Source organism: Aspergillus multicolor, assembly GCF_047715735.1.
Source record: "Aspergillus multicolor strain CBS 133.54 unplaced genomic scaffold BDW74scaffold_26, whole genome shotgun sequence".
Classification (NCBI taxonomy): domain Eukaryota; kingdom Fungi; phylum Ascomycota; class Eurotiomycetes; order Eurotiales; family Aspergillaceae; genus Aspergillus; species Aspergillus multicolor.
Window position 1 is genome coordinate 66305 of NW_027395977.1, and position 23175 is coordinate 89479.

The window sequence follows — 23175 nt, forward strand, 5'->3', positions numbered from 1 at the left end:
AATGACGCGAAATGACGCGAAATGACAGAATAGTAGATAAGCTAGAAAAGAAAAGAGATGGCAACAACAAAACGCAAGTGAGCTTAAGACGACTGCTCCTTCTTCTTCCTAGGCACTCGGAACAGCTTGTACAGCGCGACAGCCACAACCGTGTTGAAAACAATATACACCCACAAGAGCCCAAAGTCGCGCCAACGGTTGCCGTAGTCGATACTCAGTCCAGCAAGATATTGATTCGTGTACTCCAGCGCACAGTACTGACACTGCTCGCTACCTTGCGCATTCGGGTTGAGGATGTATCCCCCAGCGACATCTCGGTATGATTCAGTGTACTCCTGACAAGTCTGGCCCTCCGGCGCAGAAAACAACAAGACCTCGTTGTCGGCGCAGTGCATCGGGGCATCACCAAGCGTCGTAGCGAGCAAAGAGGAGACCAGGTATGTAAACGGATTTACGCGAAACATGAAGATCCAAAAGCCAGGTAGGGCGTCAGGGCCGGCCAGGATACCGCAGAAGGCGTACATCATGATGAAGAGGATGTTGGACAGGGAGGAGGCGATCTCCGCGACTTCAATACCGGCGATGAGTAGGTGGGCCAATGAACTGGCAAAGAGGAAGACCGCCCAGATGTTGAGCAAAGCCAGAAGACTGCGAGAGTGGACGGTATCTGTGTACTCTGCGTTGTTGTACAGGCCGACGGGGTAGTACCAGACAAGGAAGCAGAAGATTGCCATGACCTGTAGTCGGATAAGCAAGAGTCGGGGAGAATGGAATGGGAAGCATACCGTGTTCCAGAAGAATTCGACAGTTATATTCGACATCATGAACGCCTGCCAAGCGTAGGTTTTGGACTGCCGTTCGCGAGACTCATACAGTTTCCTCTGCGTGACGAACACAGGGATGATTTGCATGACAAGTTGGACGGTCACGAAGAGGAAGACGAAAACGCCAAACATTTGGTTCTGCAGTCCTTGTCTGGTGTTGTCCATTTTGAAGAAAGAGAATCCGATGAAGATAGACTAGACAAGTTAGGAGGAGCATACGGGCAGGAGCAATAGACTTACAGATCCAACCGTCAGCAACACCTTCGACCAGATGTAAGATGGATCGCGCCAGTATTGCTGGAAAACTCGACGACCGACCTGCACAAGCTGATCGGAAAACGGGGCGGCAAACTCAGCATAGCTAGATTTGTCATTTGGATCGGAGACCGGGGATGGCTGATTTGCCAACTCTCTCAGTTGCGCCAGCTCGCCGCGTACCTCCTGGTATTCAGCACTGCTCCTCCAAACCTCCGGCCAGTCGATATCCGAATGAGCGCCTGGTGCAGCCCCGATTACTTCAAGCATGTGCTCGGCCGGGTTAGCACCTGGCGGGCAAGGCGAACCACCATTGCGGACAAAGTAGTCCATGAGCGTGCTCGCCCCTTGACCAACCTCGCCAAAGTACACGGTTTTGCCCTCGCTCGCTAGCAGGAGGAGCCTGTCAAAGCGCTGGAACAACATGGCTGAGGGTTGGTGGATGGTGCAAAGAATCGCCTGACCGTTCTTGGTCAGTGTCTCCATGAGGTTGCAAATCGACCACGACGTTTGACTATCCAGTCCCGAGGTAGGTTCATCAAGGAAGAGCAACAACTTGGGACGGGCAGCCAACTCAACGCCGATGGTGAGGCGCTTTCGCTGTTCAACATTGAGACCCACGCCTGGAACTCCCACCACGGCATCCGCATAGTCGCGCATGTTCAGCAAATCAATGACTGACTCGACGTAAGCCAGCTTCTCGGCCTTGGTGTACTGCGGAGGTTGTCGAAGAAGAGCACTGAACTCCAAGGCTTCTCGGACGGTCGACGTGTGCAAATGAAGGTCTTGTTGTTGGACATAACCAGTTTTTCGTTGAAAGGACTCGTCGCGAGATCGGCCATCAACAAACATGTTACCTCCGACGACTCCAATCGTAGTGCGACTCGCCAGTACATCCAGAAGAGTAGTCTTGCCGGCACCGGACACGCCCTACACATGTTAGATTACTCTAAGCAACAGTCAGGCTACATACCATGAGTGCGGTCAACGTTCCCGGTCGGATCCATCCGTCAATGCGATCGAGGATCCGCCTCGGTTGGCCCTTGATCTTAATGTCAAATGTCACATCCTCCCAGTGAAAAATGGAAGTCTGCTTTTCCACACCAGAAACCACGCCAGGCTCGTCCGACGCGATCTTCTCTCGCACCGTCGCGGGTGCTGCCACCTGCTCTTCATCCGCCTGCAACCGCTTAGCATGGGCCTTGTGCGCCTTCCCACGACGAAACACGAGCACCTCCCCCTTGGAGCGCTGGGAAGCAACGATCTCACTCGTGACCAGATGACAGACAGCCAGGAAAAATGTGATGGCAAAGATTATCCCGAAGTTGCGCCAGCGATGGCTATACTCGTAGCCGTAAGCGGAGCGAACAAAGGCCGTGCCCTGGACGACATCCGACCCTGGAACCGCGCCAACCGTCGAGCAGACCCTTTGGTCCGGCGACACATTCTCATAGCCGGGTCCAGAGGGAACAAAGCCGACACAGGGGAACTCGCGGCCGTCGAATTCATTGACCATGACCGCTTCAAATCCGTACGAGATTGGATTGAGCCATCGGATCCAGGACGCCCAGCCGCGCATGTACGAGACGGGGATGGCGAAACCGGTATATAATACCAACGCCAGCAGGATAATTGCCGAGGGCGCAAGCGCTTGTTCGATTGATTTGGTGATAGACGCGAAGAACCGGAAGAACATCGACATGGACATCATCATCATGAACGAAATCAGGTAGAGGAAAAAGAACGCGCCTGGCTCACGCCGGAGATTGCCCATAAAGTACAGTGTCAGGCCGGTGAGCAGGGAGTTCACGATTTTGTACGGCATATCCACGATCATTGAGGCGATGGCCTCAGCACTAGGGTGGTAGAGGGCGTATCTATCGTGTTTCTCGACAATGGTACGTTTCTCGTACAGCGAGAGGATCTCGAGGATGCTGGAGAAGGCGCTCAACAGGACCATCATGAACAGCAGCGCGCCGCGGGAGAAGAACGACGTCGTATCATTTGCAAGGTTGTAGAATATACTCGATATGATCAGGGCTTCGAAGACGTTTCCAATCAGCATGGCAATAGGGACGCTAGGATCGTTCTTCAACCGTTGAAAGGCCCTCCATAGACAGATGCGGATCTGACCCCAGTATGACAAAGTATAGGGAGATGTCGTCCGTTGCTTTTTCGACTTCTCTGCGTCGCGCGATGACAAGAAAAGGCGGAGATCGGTCGCGTTGAAGGGATGGTTTGTGTTGTACTCATCGATATCACGAAGCAGAGCCTGGCGCTCAGGACTATCCTTCCAGCGCTGCGCGAATTCATCGGACGTCCTAGGCACCTGATTCTCGTATCCTGGGCGGATGATGCGCTCGACCGGGCTTGACATGGAAGTCAAGAAGTCCGGTGTTGTTTGCGCTTCCGGACAGGCGAATCCAAGTCGTTCGAAATAGCCCTTAGCTTCCTTTGCCGGTCCAAAGTAGATCTGTCTACCCTCGTAAAGAACAGTAACTTTGTTAAAGATCTAGCGACGCGTTAGTATCTAAAAATTATCTTCAATAACCGACGTACCTCGTATGCTGCCTGCGGAGCCTGGTAAATGGCCACGCACGAAGTCACGCCGAAAACATCTCCTTGCGTGCGCAAAGTCCGACAGAACTCGACAGCGTTCGCACTATCCAACCCGCGAGTACTGTTATCCCAGCACTGCAGCGGTGCGTAGCTCAATGCTGCTTCTGCAATTGTGACACGCTTTCGCTCGCCTCCGCTGACTCCCCGAACGAAATCATTGCCGACCTTGGTGTTGATGGTATGGCTAATGCCAAAGGTCGACATGATAACATCGCGCAAGTGGGTGGCGTAGTCCTGGCGACTCATGCCCCCAGGGATCTGGCGTGGGGTACGAGCAAGGGCGGCAAAGTAAAGGGTATCTCCGACGACAAGCTGGGGATAGTGTGCGTCGACCTCGGCCGTGTATATCGCTTCACCGCGGAACTGCGTCGACATCTGTTTCGGGGTAACGCCCTGGTAGTTGATGGACGAGGAGGGATCGACTTCGAAGCCGTATGTTTCCTGCGCAATGGTCTTTAGCAGAGTAGAACAGCCAGACCCTGGAGGGCCAAGGACGCAAAGCTGTTCTCCGGGAAGGAGCAGCCCATCCACGTCGCGGAGAATCTCAATCCGCTGTTTCTTCCCACCCAGCCATTGTCGCGCGAGGATGGGCAGCTTCAGCAGTGCATTCCCCACACTCATCTGATAGTCGACGGGGCTTCCATAGCCTGCCACATTGAGGCCCTTGAACGCGACGCCGGACACTCGTGGTGGAGGCGCACCTGTCGAGTTGTATCGGACATCATAGAATGTTTTGGCCCAGGCTCTGGCATTGAAGCGTCGGCTGTGGGGATCGAGAAACACATCCTTTGCTGCGACGAAGGGGAGCTGATTTTTCGTTTGTATCGACCGCTCGCTGAAAGTCCGAGCCAAGTTGGTTACCTCGCGGTCGGCTTCTGCGTTCTTTTCGGCTACGGCATTCTTGTCGGCCAGAGTCGATCCGCAGCTGTTGGCAGGACTGACACCGTCCATGTCCGCAGCCTGTAGCCGGCTGTTTGCGATGGAATCCATGAGGCGACAGATGGGAGCATGGGTTGTGCCACAGTAAAAAGTGCAGGGAGCCAGGGATTTATACGAGCTTTACCTCCAGCTCGGAGTTTTGGCGAGTGAATTTCCGACATCACCGGGGTCTAAGAATAGGCGACGGTCATTCTATTGACTTGGATTGTGATCTGTCCAGCTGAGTCGGGTCCCACGGGCAACGCGGAGAGTCGTCGCTCAATCCCGCCGACTGCGCTGTGTGACAACCATCCTTGAGGCCCAAAAATGTCAGATCCAAGCCCTCGGCAGCATCATCCATGCAGCACGAGCCAATCAAACACGGCCAAGCATGACAGTCCGAGAGTCCGAAAGTCCGAGGTCCATGACTAACGCTTGGCGTCACTGCGGGCTCGGCCTTATAGCTGTCCGATCGCCCTCGTCCCCTTCGTCATTCCTCACCTGAGGTCGCATCAAGAATGGAGCCCCATCGCATGAAGCTCTCGGTATTAAGATCTCCCGACGTATGTGAAGCTTACTGACCCCATGATAGTGCCACAGGTGCAGAGAGCGAAAGGTCTGCCCTCGGAATCAATCCCCATGCCATTATTCAGCTGGCTGACATGCTCCAGCTGAGATGTGATCGCGGGGAACCACAGTGCAAACGGTGCCGCAATAACCGCCTGCAGTGCTCGTATCCCGACAAGAGAAAAACGCGCGGTTCGAGGCAGGTTGGCACCTTCCCTCTGGCACAAGCTTGTCTAATGGATGGGACCAGGCAAAATGCCGACATCAACCGGCTCGATCACCGGCTGGAGGCTTTGGAGGCGCGACTCAAGGCAGCTGCGACGGCAAAGACGAATGAACCTGCGCTAAAACAAAGCAATTCATCAACGGAGTCACCTCAAGTGAATCTTGAATCGGAGCAGGCGAACGACGGTAGGAGAGACCTTATTGCAACGGTATGAAGACTGACCGCGATAGGGCTTTTATACCGAATGGTCAGTGGAGCAAAGAATAGCATCGAATCCCTCACCACCCGGTCCTCAGAGCCCTCATCCCCGTGGGCTCAGTCGACCGTCAACAGCGCAATCACGCGCCTGGATACCGCATTGGTCCAGCTGGCTGCTCCGTTCCCTCGACCGGGAAATTCTGTGGCAAATGAACCGAGTGTCAACCTGCCAAGGCATGAAGCAAAGCAATGCATAGACAGTACGAATGTTGTCCCGCCGCTTACCTGCTATACTGACTGTTGTATAGTTTTTCTCGACTTCATTCTTCCTCATGTGACTGTATTTGTCTCGTTCAACTCCATCGTAGATTCAGAATTCCTAAGAGCGCTGCCTCACATCATTGATTCGCCATATGCCGACATCAAGCCGGTTATGCGTGTGATATACCACTGTGCTGTCTACCTTGGACAGAGTATTGGAGCCGACAAACAGCACAGGAAGGCGATCAAAACGTACTATACCTGTCTCCAGTCGGTCCCCAAATGGCTTGAATCAGCCGAGGGGACACAGCTGGATATTCTTGCTGCCGCCCTCACAGTAAGCTTGTCCCAAACACTGAGCAGGTTATGTGCTAAATATAACCGAGACATGGCTCGCAATCAACAACTTCGACTACCATCTGGCGTGGCAGTTCCACCGCGAGGCCTGTCGATTCGGAGACCTGCTGGACATTCATGGTGTCGACTTTCGTCCGCCTGGGACGCCCCAGGAAGAAGCCGACAAGGAGGTCAAGCGCCGGGTGCATTGGTATCTAGTCGAAATCGACTTCCTTTTCCGGCTCTGGTACGACAAGCCCAAGGCGCTTCGATGTGACCCGACTCAGGTCAGACTTCCCGCGGAGATCTCGCCGGCAACGAAGCAGCCCAAACTCCACGACTGCATTCTCTTTATCGTCTGGACGCGGGCTCTTTACATAATAGCTGATTATTTTAAGGCGCACGAGACCTTGGTGGAGGAAGCGCTGGCCAACAAAGTGGATGAGTACTGCAATCAACTGATGGAGTTGGTGGACGATTGGGACATCTTATCCGTAGCGAGGTCGCCCAAAGTAAACGTGGTCCAGTCGTGGCTATACGCGGAATCGACGATCGCTTTCCATAGCATGATCATCTATATGCGCCGAAAGGCATCTGCCACTACGTTGAGTACGCACCCACAAGCAATCCGCGCTGCAAGGGCCATCATCGCCGTCCTGGACGAGTGGTCGCATAGGAACATCGCGCCAGACGGGGATCATCAGACCTCCTATATCCTGTGAGTCTGCCTTTTCGTTTGTCGAGTGCTCTTTCGTTTGGTTGCAAGCTGACGTGAGGAGTCTTATCACTTTCTATCCCTTTTGCGCCTTCTTCACGCTGTACTACCATATCCTCTCGTCGGGCGATCCCAAAGAGCGCGAAGAGGACATTTCCTCGCTGGAGAAGGTCATCAAGCTCATGACGCAGGCATCTAGCATCCGGCCAGATTTTGTCCCCATCGCGAGCGCAATGGGCGCGTTGAATGATGTTTCGCGGGCGGTTCACTCGGGGCAGGAACCTCCGCAAGGCCTAACAGTTGTCGGCGCCGTCCGTTCTCGACAAAACATAGAGTCAAATCTCGCCCAAAATGGTGCAAGAGAGACCGTGACGCAGGCGCCGCCGCAGCGGCCGCAGGAATTGGCGACCGGAAGCGCTCCGGCTTACCCACCCTTCGAGTCACTCCAAAACTTGTCGATGGACCTGCCTTTGCAAACCGCAGGCCAGCTCGACGACGCTTTTGGTGTGCCTTTTCACCTCGAAAGTCAGGTTGCGATTGATCGAGATCCTGCTTCGAGTGCGAGGCTGGGTACCGCTCGCACGGTGTCACAGCCGGTGGATTTTGTGCGGGCGATCGAGACGGAACTCATTTGGAGGGATTGGCATGAGAGTTGGTGGAGTGTACCGGACACCTCGCAAGCTGGTTAGAGAACCATCCTGTCAATATCAACAGCTGTCTTTGATTATGTTCGCCAGTGAGTTGAGCAACTTGATCAACACCAGGAAACAACGAGGGGGAAACAGTCTAAACCCAAAATGGCAGCCTTGGCACACTTACATAATGGTCAAAAGTAGTTTAGCGCCTCTCCCATGCGATTTCTGCTGCGGTCCCCGCGCCAAGGCCATCTACAAGCTGCAAGCACCATCAGTATGGCTTCAACACCCTTTGCATCCCTTCTTGTCACGCCTGAGGAGCTTCACTCTGCCCTCATAGGATCACCCTACTTACGTCACATTATCCCCGTAGCAGTTGGGCAATTGTCTCACCTGCCCTCCTACGAAGCCCAGCATGTCCCCGGGTCAATGTAAATATATATCTCCAACTCTCTGTAACTGCGATCACCCATTAACATAATGCCAGATTTTTCAACATGGACGAGATTAGAGACCGTGAATCTCCGTATCCACAGATGCTCCCCTCAGCATCACATTTTGCCAAAAGTATGACGGCGCTCGGTCTACAGCCAGATGATATTCTGGTAGTGTATGATGCGCTCGAGGTCGGCCTCTACTCATCGCCCCGGGTTGCCTGGGCCTGTCGCTATTTCGGACAATGAGACGTTCACGTCTTGAACAATTTCCCGCGTTACGTGAAAGAAGGGTTTCCAATCGCAACAGGGCCACTATCAACTCTTCCTCTGGCGCCACAAGAGTACCACGTCCACAACCCAGACCCGAAAGAAGTCATATCCTACGACGAACTACGCGACCTTCTGCTACCCGACAAGCGATCAGATTTCCAGATTATCGACGCCAGAATACCAGGCCGATTTTCAGGTGCCGAGCCGGAGATGAACGCATCCCTGCGGTCAGGACATATGCCGTCAGCACTGAACGTGCCCTTAGCCTCTATCCTGGACGAGGACAAAGTCATCTTATCGGCGGAGGAGCTCAAGGCGCGTTTTCAGGCTGCTGGAGTAGACGGAGACTTGCCTGTCGTGCTTACCTGCAATTCCGGGGTCACGGCGGCAGCACTCGACCTTGCGCTGCAGCTGAGTGGGTATGGGATGGAGCGGAGACTGTACGATGGGAGTTGGATGGAGTGGACGAGAAGGGCACAAGACGATGGACTGGTAGTTTCCAGCGATGAGAGGTGACCGTGAAATAGACTGTTTACACCGTTCTTGGCGGAAAAGGGGTATTTCCTAATTCAGAAGGCGCGAAGGCCGGGATCGGAGCTGAGTCAGCCGATCATACGAGCGGGATGCTGACTAATGCCTCTCCGCGCCACCGTAAGCATCAAATTTTCGTGAACCCCGCAAAAGTTTGATTCTAGACTCAATTACACAAAAATGTTTCGCAGCCAAGTAGCGTCTGCAGCCCGCGCTGTCTCAACACGCCGTGGTTTTGCGACGGCCTCCCCGGTCTCCGCGACTGCGCGCAACCACAAGGTCGTCGTTATCGGCGGAGGCACGGCTGGTCTAGCCATCAGCCACCAGCTGCTGCGCACCGGCCGCTTTGTCAAGGATGACATTGCCGTTGTCGATCCTGCTATCTGGCACAACTACCAGCCGGGCTGGACGCTTGTTGGTGGCGGACTAAAGACGCGTGAGCAGTTGCGCCAGCCGCTCGCTGGCCTGATCGACCCCAAGCTGAAGTTCTACAACGAGAGCGTGGGCACCTTCTCCCCGGAGGAGAACTACATTACGCTCGGAAACAGCAACAAGCTCAACTACGACCATCTTGTCGTCGCTCCCGGTATTACTCTTAACTTTGGCAGCGTCAAGGGCCTGTCCGAGGCGCTGGCAGCCCCGGACTCTAATGTCTCCACCATCTACTCCTACGACACCTGCTCCAAGGTCTTCCCAACGATCGAGAAACTGCAAAAGGGTTCCGCCATCTTCACCCAGCCCGCTGGTGTGATCAAATGTGCCGGTGCGCCCCAGAAGATCATGTGGCTTGCCCTGGACTACTGGAAGAAGGCTGGTCTCTACGACCCCAGCAACCCCGCGGGCTCGGCCATTAAGATCGCCTTCGCCACCGGCACCCCCTCCATGTTCGGTGTCCCCAAGTACAACGCCAAGCTCGAGGAACTGCGCAAGGAGCGCGGGGTCGAGGGTCTCTTCCAGCACGACCTGATCGCCATCGACGGCAAGAAGGCGACCTTTGCCCGCCCGAACGGCGAGTCGGCCGTCACCCGCGAGTTCGACCTGCTCCACGTCGTCCCCAAGATGGGACCCCACGCCTTCGTCAAGAACAGCGCCCTCGCCAACGAAGCCGGCTACGTCGATGTTGACGACAGCACGACCCGCCACAAGAAATTCGCCAACGTCTGGTCCGCCGGCGACGCGTCCAGCTTGCCGACCTCCAAGACCGCCGCGGCCGTCACAGCCGAGGCCCCTGTCCTGGTCCAGAACATGCTCCAAGTAATGGACGGCAAGGAGCCCGACGCTACATACGACGGGTACACCTCTTGCCCGCTGACCACCGAGTACGGCAAGGTGCTGCTCGCCGAGTTTAAGTACGGCGGTGTGCCCAAGGAGACCTTTGGCGAGTGGTTCGGCATCGATCAGGGTGAGCCCCGGAAAGAGTTCTACTACCTCAAGAAGCACTTCTTCCCGTGGGTGTACTACGAGTCCATGGTTAGTGGGAAGTGGGGTGGTCCCAAGGGCTGGTTGTAATGATATAGGTAGACTTGATCATGTACATTATGAATAGACAATACTTAATAGGACTGCTTTAGCGTTCAGCCCGTTGGGTAGGTAGGCCATCATGCTTTGTCGGTGCTCAGCTTCGCGCTCTCGAGAGCAGGAAGGGACGATTGCTGCTCCACTGAGTCAGGGAAAGAGCGATTCCAAGCACGGTTAATCGTCAAGTTCCCGCCTTGATCGTCTATTTGCATCTAAAATCATTACCTATTTCCCAGGACATCCATTACTACGGCTCCAGAATCCTTCCATCTCTAGCCGGCTGTTGGGGAGAAGATACAGCCGCCAGTTCGCAATCAGGCTGTTCGTCGGGCCTCATCCAGAGCCTCTGTGACCATTTCGGCGTGGCATGCATCCTCTTCCGCCACGGAATCGACAGTTCTCTCTGCCCGAGTGCCACCAAGCTATATCTTACGATGCTTAAGAGGACAGCTGATCCTTACCGTCTTGTCTCAAGACGCCTTGTTTCGAATCTAGACCACGTACGGCTCTCCCTTCCTCGATGGCGTCTGGATCCCACCAATCACTACCGGCCGCTATATTAGCGACCACATGGACCGCCTGGGCATGGAGACGGTCCGGGGTATGTGAGGCTTTCTCAAAATATCACGGAGACTGGGCAACGCACACCCCCGCCCTCCGGAAAAATGGATGAATAGATGAACCCCCGGATTCGATTAGGCTCGCAGACTCGTGCCGCGCCCCCTGCTCAACTCTGGTCCCAGTCCAATCAGTGCCCTCAACATGCTGCGCAGTGCTCGGTTAGAGTTGCACAGCGTCGCCCCTAGCATCGAGGACAAGCTTAGGCTCTGCATTGTCAGAGTCTTGGTCTCTGATTTAGCCGGTGTGTCATGATCCCGTGAGGCTGGGGTCAGTCTATATCTTCTCCCCTGTCCCTCCTCGAGCGCATCGAACCGATCCCACTCAAACCTTCCCTGTCGCAGACGTTGCGTGGATCCTGCTGGACTTGACTTGACCGACCCCTCCAAGATGGGCAAAGACACGTTCACCCTCGCCGGGCGCGAGTGGCCCAAGGTCACTTGGTGGAGGATGAAGGGCATGCGCTTCGTCTATCTCACGCTATGGGCGGCCATGATTACCTCTGCTACGAACGGTTCGTACACGCTAGTCTTGCAAGAAACCTGGAACTGACAGCTGTAGGCTACGACGGCTCGCTGATGAACGGACTCGAAGCACTGGATGAATGGAATGAGTGTAAGTCACCGCGCGCAGACGCTTCCCGCAAGCTCTAACGAGAGCAGCATACAACCACCCCGAAGGCGCAACCCTTGGTCTGCTGGCGGCCTCGATGTCAATCGGGTCGATTCTTGCTATCCCCGTCGTCCCTTATGTGGCGGACATTTGCGGTCGCCGCTTCGGAGTTGTCGTCGGCTGCGTGATCATGCTTTTCGGCGTAGTCATGGTCTCTATTGGATACAAGATTGCACTCTTCGTTGTCGGGCGGATTATTCTTGGGTTCGGACTGGGAATTGCGCAGGTCGGTGCACTTGCCTTTGCTGGTGAGTAGGTTTTAACCCGTTGATAGGAATGCTCGCCGCTGCTTGTTACCGAGCTCGTCCACCCGCAACATCGAGCAGTGTACAGTACCATCTACAACTCATTGTGGTATGTCGGAAGTTTGATCGGTGCTGCCGTCGCACTTGGTATGTATTTAACTGCTTCGTAGAGAATGTCACACTAATAGACATAGGCACGAGCAAAATTCACGGAAGCGACTGGTCCTGGCGTGTCCCCTGCCTCTTGCAAGGCGTGCCATCTATCTGCCAGCTGGTGTTTATCTGGTAATTCTCACCGGTATGACTTTACGATCAAGCTGACAGTCGTAGGATGGTCCCCGAGTCACCGCGTTGGCTTATCTCCAAGGGCAAGCTGGCGGAAGCGAAAAAGATCCTGGCATACGTCCATGCGCAAGGCGACGAAGACGACGAACTGGTGAATGTCGAGTTCGATGAAATCCAGCAGACTCTGGCACTCGAGAAGCAGCTCGAGGGCACCGGCTGGTCCGAGCTATGGTCGACCCCCGGCAACCGACACCGCTCCATCATTCTGATCTCCATTGGTTTCTTCTCGCAGTGGTCTGGCAACGGCATTGTCTCTTACTTCCTCCCAAAGGTACGCTTATCTTTCGATATCCGAGATTACGACCAGGCTAACAGCAGTAGGTCCTCGCCCTCATCGGCATCGAAGACACCCACAAAGTCCTCAGCATCAACCTCGGCCTCAACGCGTTGAACGTCGTCTCCGCAACCGGAATCTGCTTTTTCGTCGACAAGATCGGCCGGCGCAAGCTCTTTCTAACCTCCTGCATCGGCATGATCGCCTGCTTCGTCTCAACAACCATCGCGCTCGCGCGCTTCCCAGAGGGCCCCGGCGGCGCCGACGACCATGCCGGCAACGCCGTGATCGCATTCATCTTCTTCTACTACATTTTCTACAACATCGGCTTCAGCGGCCTGCTAGTCTCCTACTCATCGGAGATCCTGCCGTACCGCCTGCGCGCCAAGGGTCTGACACTAATGTTCTTCTGTGTCGCGCTCAGTCTGCTGTTTAACCAATACGTCAACCCGATCGCGCTGCTGCACATCGAGTGGAAGTACTACATCGTGTACTGTGTCTGGCTGCTCGTCGAGCTGTTTGTGGTCTGGAAGTTCTATGTTGAGACAAGGCTCACGCCGCTGGAGGAAATTGCTAAGTTCTTTGATGGCGATCGCGCGATCATTGGGGGTGCGGCGGCGACGGAGAAGATGACGGAGCTTGTTACGGCGCAGACGCGGAGTGGGGATGAGAGTGTCAAGGGGCCGACTGTTAGTACGGAGGTTCGCTAGGATGGATGGTGATGGTGCTTTGGCACCAGTCTTGGTCTCCAGCTGCGTTGCTTGCGCCTTGTCCTGTATAGGCCTTCTTGACCGTTGAAAGCGAACAGCAAAAATGTGTTTCCTGCCTGGATGTTCAAGGTTATCCCTGCAAAAAAGGATTTCAATGCCTCTTTACAAGAGACCCAGTTTACGGGGGAGCTTCGATGCGTGCTTTGCCTGAGCACATCCGTCGTGGATGTTGAATATAGATAAGAGGACATAGTAGAACAGGCAGCTCATGGAACTAGGCAACCCACAACGTCTCGCCACTCCTCTTAAGCCTCCTATTCGCGCGCCGATAATACACCGTAAGCGCAAGAGCCAGAACCGCCGACGTTGCACTCATCGCCGCATTAACCCCATGTCCCAGACGATAAGCCGGCGCATCCTGGTCTCGATAGATCCAAACTCCAATAATCTGACCCGGTCCCGAAAATGCAATGTTCAACGCAATGCTGATTGAGCTCGCGGTGGTATTGCGTACGTTATCGCCGATCCAAGCGTTGAACGAGGGGAGACCGCCGTAGACGCCGATTGTGGCGATGACGATGAAGACGTAGCGTGTTGTGAATGCATCTGCTGGTAGGGTCGCTGGGTTGGTGTTAGTAATGGCTTACTGGTCAGAGGATGATGTTGTTGCTGGGGGAGTTACCCTGGACAATAAACGCAATGCTCGCCATAGCGCAAGATCCAGCCGCGATGATCCCCCGCGTCTTGAACCGGTCCGAGAGCCAAGCCAACAAAAGTGTAATGGGGTACGCAATTGCATACGGCGGGACCGTGAAGAGTTGCGCTTGCAGGTCGCTGTGGCCGAGCCCCTGGATGATTGTTGGCGCGAAGTATGACAGCGAGGCTACGCCCGTCGCGACGGTCAGGTAGGTCAGGTAGTGCATGAGGAGGCGGACTGATCGTAGAGTGGCCTTTGCGTCTTTCCAGTTGAGCTTGTCTCGTCTGCGGCCTGTAAGTGAACTTGCTTATATTGAAAGGGATAGATCGATGCTTACCCAGAAGAGCGACTGGCGCCCAGTCTCCGGGATTGGAGATCTTTCTCTTCTGTTGTGAGCCAAGAAGCCTTCTCGGGGTAGCTGGGAAGGAAGAAGAAGACGAGGAGCCCAACGGCGACTGGAAGGGTCAGTTATCAACCGTCATTGGGCAAGTATGGGCCAACTTACTGGTCGGTACTCCTTCAATGATGAACAGCCATCGCCAGCCTTCCAGTCCTCGCCGGCCATTCAAATGCCCAACCGCGTATGCAATCGCACTGGGCAAGTTAGCGTACCGTGTTCGCCACCAAGGTAGAAGGTTTAGTTAGGGCAACTCACCCGCCAAACGCATTAGCAAGAGCGGCACTGCACAGAAAGATGGCAATGCGAATAGCGCGCTCGCTGGGCTTATACCAGAAGGTAAAGTAAAAGATCATTCCAGGGAAAACCCCAGCTTCAGCGGCTCCAAGGAAGAACCGCAGCGCCGCGAGCGCAGCGAAATCATGGCTGAAGCCTATGCCAAGGCACAGAGCTCCGAATGCAACAACAAGAAACCCAAGCCACCGATGCGGATGAAGGACCTTGAGCGCAAGATTGCTGGGTGCTTCGAAGAGGGAGTAGGCTACTAAGAAAAGCATCAGGGCGATGGTGTACTGGTGGTTCGAGATGTGGTTGGTGTCCATCAGGGTGTCCCCCGTGGACGAGTTGAGGATTCGCGCATTGCCGATGTTGGATCGGTCTAGGAAGCAAAGAAGATTGATGACGGCTGTTGGGAGGAGCAGGCGTCTGTCGATCTTGCGGACGAGCCTGGCGAGAAGAGCTAGCAGAACCCTCTGGACCCGACATCTTGGTAGAGTTAATGGCATCGCCGTACCTTTTCTCGGCCGCAACTTCCGTGTCATCCATACTGAAGTGCTGATCTGACTAGATTGACGCTGGTCACTGGCTCCTGAGGACTCTGCCCGTCTTATTCTCACCCGCATCCCTTGCAGACTGGGTTGCTTGGCGATAGTGTGACACTGCAGGAGCTGAATGGCCCACAAGCACTCTCTTCAGCAAAAGCAATATGAGTTCGACTTCCCAGATTGTCGATTAGCCTGCACATCAGCGGGCCGGCGCCGAGTCAGAGCGCGCAGCTTGCTCCATGATCACCACTAGGAAGGGAACTATCTTCTATGTGGCTGGCTGATCAGTGTTCACAGAACTGGCCTTTTTCTTTCCTACAGATAGTCGACCGGAGTGTTTTAAACTCCGAATGGCAGGATCGACCATTGACCCTTCACCTAGCCGACTCCGGCTGAAGGGAAGGTACGATGGGCATGCAGGGGAAGGGGAGGCCATTGCCGCACCTTACTCCGCCACCGGCCGGTATAAGAGCGCTGGATTATCTTCCGACACTACACCTTACAGATGTCTACTTTCAAGGATCCTTCGATGAAAGGGGTATGCCCCAGTAAGTGTCCCACTGGGCGAGCTCCTAGCTACAGAACCATCAAATCCCCAATCAGATTATGCAGAGTCGATCGTCCAGGGCGTGGCTGATTGACCCATGTCGCGATGGCCTTACAAACCTTGCCGTCGACTCCGTAGCAGGCCTACTCTTCATAGATGGTCACTGGGGTTATTAACTGTTCTTCGGCCTGGGATCCCCAAGCTCCCAAAGGCCACGGGCAAAATGATAGTGCATCCGCTCTTGATCGCCGTCCTGGCGATCTGCGGCTGGAGATCGACCGATCGACCAAGTTTTGACGACCCACGGCCTGTGCTCTGGACGAGGTCGGGAATCCCCACGGCATTCAGTTCTTCACTACGATCGATCTCGAGGTCGGCCGAGGATATCGGGCGGCATCGTGAGGCTTCCCGAGAGCTGGAGGGACGGAGCCTGAAGATCGTCACATTGTTCACCTCCCTGCCGTGGCTCAAGGGGCACGATTCACGAATGACCATTCAATGGCCGGCGTAGTAAGGGAGTCGAGCACGGGGGATGGCCGGACAGGAAGGATTGCCAGGAGAGACAAGCGGCCGATGAAGAGTTCTCCGAGAAAGATCCGATCGTGCTGATCATAGGAATACATAGGTCCGCTTGGTTTGGGAGGATCGTTGCCGATTGCCAACACTATGCAGGCGATGATCAATGGGACCTCACCGCTGCTGTTTGACTAAAAATGCTAAACGGTCGATACCCTCGGATTTTTGTTCATTATGACCGAATTGACAGACGGCAATGATACCAACGACTTTTCCTCCAAGAATCGACCTGATAGACCTGCATGCTCCTGACCTTACTCAGTTCCCAGTCGGATGGTGTATACTCACGCCGTTGCACAAGTCGGCTGATTCGCTTGAAACATACTCCAACATCCCGGAACTGACCGTCTGGATGGGAGACACCTACTTGGCACGAGAAGAGATGGACAGTTGCGTTGAAGCGCTGAATTCCTACCAGACCGTCTCTAATACAAGCCGTCCATTTTCGCCATATTATCGAAAAACGCGCCTTCTGACTTCAGCAGAGCGTGACTTGCGATAATCGCTCGGAGGCAACCGGTCTCTGTACGATGAGCTGGATAAGCTATGAGACAGGCCAGTCAAACTCCTCAAGGCACAAAAGGAATTATTGCAGTGTCCTAGAGTAAGCATGATGCAGGTACATTGACCGGTCCATGAAGCTCACGGTTAATATGTGCTAACAAGGAGCTCAATGACGTTGGACCTATTGCGACGACACCACCCTCAACCACAGTGGATAAGACTATCATCGCTACTGGTTATTAGGACATGCGGACCTACTACCTACGCTGCCTCGGTATATGGCATGTATGAAAGTGCTATTCATCCCCGGCTTGCTCTTCCCTATTCCTCCACGATGTCGACTTTATTCTTATCTATTCCCTGTTAGCAACCACTGGCAAGTACGACAGGTTATACTGACAGAAGGCAACGTGATCCTTGATATTGCTGGCCGCCTCATACGGCTCACTATAGTACCAAACTGCGTTTTCAATCGTTTTACCTGGGGTCCATCAGCATCACGTTCAGACTTGGAGTTGCAGCCATACCATCAACCTCGATACTCCAGTACGAAGCATATCCCTTCCATGGACAAAAGGTAGAGTGGTCCGATGGCCGTAGGACACTCTTGTCCTTGATAGAGGCCACCGGAAACTGACTCCATATCAGTGTTTGTAGCACAGCGGACTAAGGATGCATACGTAGATGTTTCCCTCTACAGTTTCCCAGGTATCCGTCTCCGCGATGATGTGATCTCCGATCTTTGCAGTGGCGTGAGGCATTTTGTCTGACTTGATATATGTGGATTGATGATGATGATGATGATGAGAATATCGTAAAGGCCAGCGTCTTATAGATGGACTGGCAGTGCGGGGTGATTACAAATCGGACGAGCATGCGTCATTTCAACGCCGCCGGTTCCTTACAAATTCAGTTAACTGATGGTATGAGTAAGAGCACTTCCATGGAGGCCATTACGAACACTCTGAATATTCCACAGCCTGATCGTGGTGCTGGTCAGAGCGCGCCTCGGCTGTGTCCAACATCATTATTGAAGCTCCCACCTAGAGGATATCTAGAAAAGGCTTGACATCAACGTCAGTGAGCGGATGTTTCTCTACTCCTGAGAGAATGTTAGCTTATCAAGTCCTTCTCTTCCTCTATCCATCTCGACATTGAGATCATGTACTGGATACCTATGGTGCCAATCTCTCGGAAAATGATCTGGCGTGCAAGGCCGCGAAAGTCTGAAGCAAGGGCAGGAATGATGCAGAAGCAAGGAGGCCCCTGGTTCATCCGTCTCAGCTGGCCTCACGCCCGTGTAACGCGAGCCCAACGCCTTCAGCTTTGTCCTTGAGACCCATTCCGGCTTATCCGGCCTCGCGTCTTTCATCAAGGCCCAGGATCACTTGGCGTGGCAAAAGAAACTGACCAGGCACAAGCATACCTATCTGAATCTTTGGCATCTATAGAGTCAAATCATAAGTTCATCCGGCAGCGAATAACATGAAGGTCATCATCGTTGGAGCCGGCATCGGCGGCCTTACCGCTGGCATCGCGCTGCGATGGAAGGGCCACGATGTCGAGGTTAGACCCATTATCGATTGTCTCTGTGAAGCACAAGCTAATCAAGCAAGTTCAGATATTCGAACGCTCCAGCCTTCTCCGCGAGATTGGGGCCGCGATAAACGTCTGCCCCAACGCCTCGCAGATCCTCCTCAAATGGGGCTTCGACTTCAAGCGCTCTCGCATGGTCAGCGCTCGTACCCACATGAAAGCATCCGGCCAGACCCTCGAGATCGAAGGCTCGGTGACTTATCCTGACTTTACACCTATATATGGTGGTCCTTGGCTGCAAGCCCACCGGCTTGACCTGCACAATGAACTACGACGAGTCGCGACCGACACCGAAGGCCCTGGGAAACCGGTCGAGGTAACCCTGCGCGCACAAGTCGTCGACTATGACATGGAGAATGGATCAATCACGCTGGCTGATGACACGACACATAGCGCTGATCTGATTATTGGAGCCGATGGTGTTCACGGCTCAGCGGTTCGCCATGTCCTCGGCCATCCCATCCCCTCGGTCGCAACGGGCTGGGCCGTTTTCCGATGGCTGACGCCTACTGATACACTTACCGGCGATACTGAAATAGCGCCTTTGCTTGAGGGGCCTTTAAGCGTTGGAGACGGCGTCTCAAGGTTCCTTGCTACGGACGAGGATATGAGAAGGATAGTGTGGTATCCATGTGCCGAGTAAGGCTTTCGCTTCCAACACTGCCAGCGAGGGCTTTGCTGACATTTCGGCGTGTAGCAATACTATTCAAAACTTTGTTGCTGTTCATCGAGATCGTCGAAGTGACGATGAGCGAGAAGGTTCGTTACCCAAAGTACTCTTACTATCCCATTGTTATGCTAACGAATGTTTTGCTACCGTAGACTGGGATCGGTCCGCCTCTGTGGAGGACGTGATATCGCATTACACTGACTTTCATCCTAACATCATAAAGATCCTCAGGTAGGTACTTGGGTATGGATGGATGTGCCCTCTCCACTCACCACTACCAACACCCAGGAAAGCAACCAGCATCAAGCGCTGGCCGCTCTTATACCGCGAGCCCATAAAAACCCTAAGCAAAGGCCGCCTCGTTCTCATCGGGGACGCAGCCCATCCAATGCTACCTCGTAAGCTAATGAACTTCCACCCCGATCCTGCACAATCACCTCCTAATCGACACTGCCCACAGACCAAGGCCAAGGCGGCGCTCAAGCAATCGAAGACGGCGCCGCGTTGGGCGAGATATTCACCGATATTGGTGACAAACCCTCACTCGACGAGGTCCGCGAGCGGCTACGGCTCTTCGAGAAGGTCCGTCTTCGGCGTGTCTCAGCGATGCAAGTCCTCTCCGATGCAGGACAGGACCGGGTCTTTGAGGTCCGCGAGCGTGCAAAGCAGTATATGCCGCTGGGCGTTGAGGTGCCGTCAACGATGAAGGAGTTCCGCGACCATAACTTTGGGTATGATGTGCTTGAGGATAGTCGCAGGGCTTTGAGGGAGTATTTGGATGCAAGGGGACAATCATGTTATGCTTGATCATCTTCCACAGTCTTTATACGTCACTTAGGTACCGTCGTCTTACAGGATGTTGCTGAAGCCTCTAACCAACAAACCCTAGGTATCTTCTTGGTGATCTGTTCCATACGATAGTAGGTACCCAGTGAGATTAGTTCTGCAGAAAGAATATATACAACATGCTTCAGGTATAACAACAAAGTATCAACACAGTAAAACAACCAAACCACATCAAACCCAATATCAACTCAATCAACCTCAATCCCAACATTATTCCACAACCTTACACAAGAAAATGGCACCCCCTGCCTACATTCCCCGCCCTTGATCCCATCATCAGCAGTGTACTTATACTGAAAGAAATAGCAACTTGTCTGCTTCTGATACTCCGGCGTAACCTCCCACCAGTTGATACTGTCTGTGGCGGAAAAATCCAACTGTTCCTGCGGCGCGAGGGCGCGGGATAGCTTAAACGTCTTCCCGATATCAGGGGCGATTTTGTTCGTGTCGTAATTTGGTCCATGCAAGGGGATCCGCCCGCTGGGGAATACGCAGTTTTTGTCGTGGTAGAGGGTTAGGATCATTGTGTCCTGTTCTCGTTATTATTAGTATGATGTGGTTGGGGAGGGTGGGAGGGGATAGAAAAGGGGGATGGGAAAGGAAGGGGATCACTTACACCTGGAATGGAAGTTGAAGCAGGGGTGGGTGTACTCGATGCCAGGGCTGTAAAGAGAGCGAGAAGTAATATCGAGGCCCAGCCTTGAGAGGATGTGAATATGGCCATAGCTGCAGATAGATGCGTTTTCTGAATAAGAAAAAAAAAAGTAAGAATCCTTTCAGGATCCTGAGCGTATCATGAGACATAGCGACAAAGCAGAGGGTTCAATGTTAAGGCCGAGCCAGGTTTCGACTGGATCTTTCTAATATCGCGCCGTGCCGCATTGACAAAGACAACTTGAACAGGTTTCAAAGGAGTTCTGGCGGCTATAGGAGTCTTGAATACCATGGTACTGTAGACATCCTGAGGGCGTGGAACTAATTACGTAAATATACTACTCGGCGTAAGTACCCTTTAGGACTCCAAGTCCCATATTCTAAATGCCTGCCTTCCCCAATCAGCCATAAAAACCCATCAAGGCTTGCCCGTCAAAATCAACCAAGCAGCAATGATCTCTTCCGTCGTAAGCTTAGATAGCCCCTTATTGTCCAAAGGTTATAGCGCGATAATTGCCCCGGCTTGATACACGCCACGGGCCGGGCCCAGGCGCCCCCTCCGGACTAACAACCGCCACGACGAAATCCCAGCAACGGTTATTTTTCTCCAAGGGTGGCGACCAGTCGTCTTTGGCTCCCATGGCCGCGTTGATGAATAAGTCGAGCTGCTGCGTATGGTCCAACGGGCGTGATAGGGTAAAGCTCCGCCAGGGGTCCTGGAAGCAACTCTGCCTCCGCCGCCTTGCTCAGGGAGGTACTCGCGCTGCCCTGGGCCGGAGCATTGGTCGTTTGTATAGAGAGTCAGAATCCGGGATGAGGGCGTCCACTGGATTGCGAGTGCGTGATTGGTTAGTCTGGGCGTACTGTACTCAAGCCGGGGTCTGCTTTTCATCATGGGATGCATGCAGTAGGTTGGGCTGTACTCACTGGAAAGTCGGCTAGTGCGCCGGTTACTATGGTAGTAGACATGCTAGATATAGCCATAGCCATAGCCATAGCAGCTCAGAGGCAGAGGTTTGGCTGAACAGCATTATGTTGCTGGTGAGCTATTGTAGAAGGACTATTTTGCCTGTATAAAACTGGAAAGCGGCCGCATGCGTTGGTGCGTATATGGATGTACAATACCTTGTAATAACTTGAAAGAGCCCAATGAACCATCATGCCTGCAAGCCCCTGTGACAAGGTCCAAAATAACTGATGTTAAATATAGACAACAAAGACCGGTGCCAAGGCTAGGGGTAGGTTGGGCACATAACTGTAAACAGGCCAGGTGAGCTTTCTTTGTGAGGGTTTTTGGCCCATCTGCCTGTTTTTAATTCAAGGGAGTCCGCAGGTGTTGACATTGTTAGAGATGTTAAGAGGCCACGACAGATGCCCTAGAAATTCAATATTGTAGGGGTTCAAAGCTTAAGACAGAAAATCAGGTATATAGGACCTACAGATAATCCATACCTTAATTTAAGATATTTAATCTCCCTATTCCAGGTTTAAAGCTCAAATCATTTTCCAGCAAATGAAACCAATAAAGCTAGATGCACGTAGGCTACCATGCCATAGTAACCCGTAATTTCTTTTTCCTTTTTTTATCCAGTGGACCCAGCATGCGGCCTCCAAACCGGAGATGCAAGCCCAGGCAAGCCCAGGCAAGTAATAAAAGTAATAAACACAAAACACCAGGACACCCATTACTCTTCAGGCGTTAACACCACCCCAGCAGTATTAATTTCCGCCAAAGTAAGCGGGCTAGCCTTTTTATTATATTAACGCCTATCCTAAATATTTTGATAAGTAAATAAACCTGGTTTAAGATATATTACTTTCCCTATCACCCCATTTAAACTAATAAAGCCTATAACAAAGTCCTTGTAAATATTTTTATTTCTTATTGGTTAGTTATTACTATCCTAGCTTGCTATATTAATTAATAAGTTAAGCTATCATATAAAAAGTAATAGCTAGGTTAGGGTAAGACTATATTATAAACAAATATAAGCCTGTAAATAGCTATTATTAAATTTATTTATAAGTTAAATATATTCCCCTCTACAAGCGTAATTATTATTAATATAATGGTTTATAAACTGGGTTAACTTTTTATACTATATTAAAGTAAGGTATAATTAATGCAAGCGTGAGTAAAAAGCTAGTATAACTATACTTACTATAGGTTTTTTACTTAATACTCGGGTTATAAAGAGACCTGCTAGGCATAGCTAAAATAAAACAAAGGTAAATATTTTATGAAAATTGTTATATAGTGGCTTATAATCTTATAAAATAGTTATTTCATCAAATTAAAAAGCTATAGCGTAAAAATAATCTTATGTATAACCTTGAAAAGTGACTGGATTTTATTACTTAGTAAAACTGATGACAAGATCTAAAATAATACAGGGTTAATTAAAAAATAATCAATGTTACCTAAAGCAGGCTGCATGCAGAAAATAAAAAAGATCTTTTTGTTCAGAGGCCAAATTAATACAATATCCCTACCACGCCTATATTTAGTTTAAAAAAGATTACATGCAATATTAAGATAAATTAAGCTACTGCGTAGGTAAGAAAGGCTAGGAAAGTATAAGAATAGGCTAGGGCGTATTAAATAAAGAGCTAATACTAGTAAGTATCTCATTTAGAAGCTAGAGCTGGGTTCCTTAGCCGGTATAGCTATTATTATTATTAAGTGTTAG

At 52.4% G+C, this 23175-nt stretch overlaps 9 protein-coding genes across 9 annotated transcripts; 5 read left to right on the forward strand and 4 right to left on the reverse strand.

The window, feature by feature from the left end:
* Nucleotides 1–37: 37 nt before the first annotated feature.
* On the reverse strand, nt 38–4798 carry BDW74DRAFT_66603 (putative ABC multidrug transporter). Its single transcript, XM_073733402.1, has 5 exons — nt 3639–4798; nt 2053–3591; nt 1065–2009; nt 786–1019; nt 38–737 (listed from the first exon to the last, which is right to left on the reverse strand). The coding sequence occupies exons 1-5, from the start codon at nt 4686–4688 to the stop codon at nt 84–86; spliced, it is 4422 nt and encodes a 1473-aa protein (XP_073580727.1). The 5' UTR covers nt 4689–4798; the 3' UTR covers nt 38–83.
* Nucleotides 4799–5419: 621 nt separating this feature from the next.
* BDW74DRAFT_181158 (fungal specific transcription factor domain-containing protein) lies at nt 5420–7608 on the forward strand (the record flags this gene model as incomplete). The annotated part of the gene is made up of 5 exons (XM_073729937.1): nt 5420–5594; nt 5640–5867; nt 5916–6205; nt 6255–6922; nt 6984–7608. 5 exons carry the CDS (start codon nt 5420–5422, stop codon nt 7606–7608), a joined length of 1986 nt encoding a protein of 661 aa, XP_073580728.1.
* Nucleotides 7609–7830: 222 nt separating this feature from the next.
* On the forward strand, nt 7831–8777 carry BDW74DRAFT_181159 (sulfurtransferase; the record flags this gene model as incomplete). The annotated part of the gene is made up of 3 exons (XM_073729938.1): nt 7831–7985; nt 8042–8217; nt 8299–8777. The coding sequence occupies 3 exons, from the start codon at nt 7831–7833 to the stop codon at nt 8775–8777; spliced, it is 810 nt and encodes a 269-aa protein (XP_073580729.1).
* Nucleotides 8778–8881: 104 nt separating this feature from the next.
* On the forward strand, nt 8882–10811 carry BDW74DRAFT_158931 (FAD/NAD(P)-binding oxidoreductase). Its single transcript, XM_073725393.1, has one exon. The coding sequence runs from the start codon at nt 8973–8975 to the stop codon at nt 10299–10301; it is 1329 nt and encodes a 442-aa protein (XP_073580730.1). The 5' UTR covers nt 8882–8972; the 3' UTR covers nt 10302–10811.
* Nucleotides 10785–13255, forward strand: BDW74DRAFT_66616 (hexose transporter protein). Its single transcript, XM_073733403.1, has 7 exons — nt 10785–11442; nt 11490–11543; nt 11591–11826; nt 11875–11992; nt 12040–12130; nt 12176–12461; nt 12512–13255. The coding sequence occupies exons 1-7, from the start codon at nt 11319–11321 to the stop codon at nt 13172–13174; spliced, it is 1572 nt and encodes a 523-aa protein (XP_073580731.1). The 5' UTR covers nt 10785–11318; the 3' UTR covers nt 13175–13255.
* On the reverse strand, nt 13256–15443 carry BDW74DRAFT_187017 (uncharacterized protein). The gene is made up of 6 exons (XM_073731377.1): nt 15062–15443; nt 14527–14994; nt 14377–14465; nt 14209–14326; nt 13857–14155; nt 13256–13795 (listed from the first exon to the last, which is right to left on the reverse strand). Exons 1-6 carry the CDS (start codon nt 15091–15093, stop codon nt 13449–13451), a joined length of 1353 nt encoding a protein of 450 aa, XP_073580732.1. The 5' UTR covers nt 15094–15443; the 3' UTR covers nt 13256–13448.
* A 1597-nt stretch (nt 15444–17040) lies between these two features.
* BDW74DRAFT_181163 (DUF427 domain-containing protein) lies at nt 17041–17480 on the reverse strand (the record flags this gene model as incomplete). The annotated part of the gene is made up of 4 exons (XM_073729939.1): nt 17041–17072; nt 17120–17200; nt 17247–17352; nt 17400–17480. 4 exons carry the CDS (start codon nt 17478–17480, stop codon nt 17041–17043), a joined length of 300 nt encoding a protein of 99 aa, XP_073580733.1.
* A 626-nt stretch (nt 17481–18106) lies between these two features.
* BDW74DRAFT_187021 (putative salicylate hydroxylase) lies at nt 18107–19860 on the forward strand. Its single transcript, XM_073731378.1, has 6 exons — nt 18107–18285; nt 18341–18954; nt 19013–19074; nt 19138–19216; nt 19274–19383; nt 19446–19860. Exons 1-6 carry the CDS (start codon nt 18205–18207, stop codon nt 19790–19792), a joined length of 1293 nt encoding a protein of 430 aa, XP_073580734.1. The 5' UTR covers nt 18107–18204; the 3' UTR covers nt 19793–19860.
* A 159-nt stretch (nt 19861–20019) lies between these two features.
* Nucleotides 20020–20555, reverse strand: BDW74DRAFT_181165 (uncharacterized protein; the record flags this gene model as incomplete). The annotated part of the gene is made up of 2 exons (XM_073729940.1): nt 20020–20361; nt 20448–20555. 2 exons carry the CDS (start codon nt 20553–20555, stop codon nt 20020–20022), a joined length of 450 nt encoding a protein of 149 aa, XP_073580735.1.
* Between the last annotated feature and the right edge of the window lie 2620 nt (nt 20556–23175).

Bases quoted from the DNA above. Each gene is read 5' to 3' on its own strand.
- BDW74DRAFT_66603 (XM_073733402.1), bottom strand. From the start codon at position 4,688: ATGGATTCCATCGCAAACAGCCGGCTACAGGCTGCGGACATGGACGGT. The intron at 3,592-3,638 runs GTACGTCGGTTA...ACGCGTCGCTAG, and splicing joins CTCCGCAGGCAGCATACGAG to ATCTTTAACAAAGTTACTGT. The intron at 738-785 runs GTATGCTTCCCA...ATCCGACTACAG, and splicing joins TCGAATTCTTCTGGAACACG to GTCATGGCAATCTTCTGCTT.
- BDW74DRAFT_187017 (XM_073731377.1), bottom strand. From the start codon at position 15,093: ATGGATGACACGGAAGTTGCGGCCGAGAAAAG. The intron at 14,327-14,376 runs GTAAGTTGGCCC...TGACCCTTCCAG, and splicing joins CATTGAAGGAGTACCGACCA to TCGCCGTTGGGCTCCTCGTC. The intron at 14,156-14,208 runs GTAAGCATCGAT...TACAGGCCGCAG, and splicing joins GGCGCCAGTCGCTCTTCTGG to ACGAGACAAGCTCAACTGGA.
- BDW74DRAFT_158931 (XM_073725393.1), top strand. From the start codon at position 8,973: ATGTTTCGCAGCCAAGTAGCGTCTGCAGCCCGCGCTGTCTCAACACGC.
- BDW74DRAFT_187021 (XM_073731378.1), top strand. From the start codon at position 18,205: ATGAAGGTCATCATCGTTGGAGCCGGCATCGGCGGCCTTACCGCTGGC. The intron at 19,075-19,137 runs GTTCGTTACCCA...TTGCTACCGTAG, and splicing joins AAGTGACGATGAGCGAGAAG to ACTGGGATCGGTCCGCCTCT. The intron at 19,384-19,445 runs GTAAGCTAATGA...CACTGCCCACAG, and splicing joins AGCCCATCCAATGCTACCTC to ACCAAGGCCAAGGCGGCGCT.
- BDW74DRAFT_66616 (XM_073733403.1), top strand. From the start codon at position 11,319: ATGGGCAAAGACACGTTCACCCTCGCCGGGCGCGAGTGGCCCAAGGTC. The intron at 11,443-11,489 runs GTTCGTACACGC...TGACAGCTGTAG, and splicing joins GATTACCTCTGCTACGAACG to GCTACGACGGCTCGCTGATG. The intron at 12,131-12,175 runs GTAATTCTCACC...TGACAGTCGTAG, and splicing joins TGCCAGCTGGTGTTTATCTG to GATGGTCCCCGAGTCACCGC.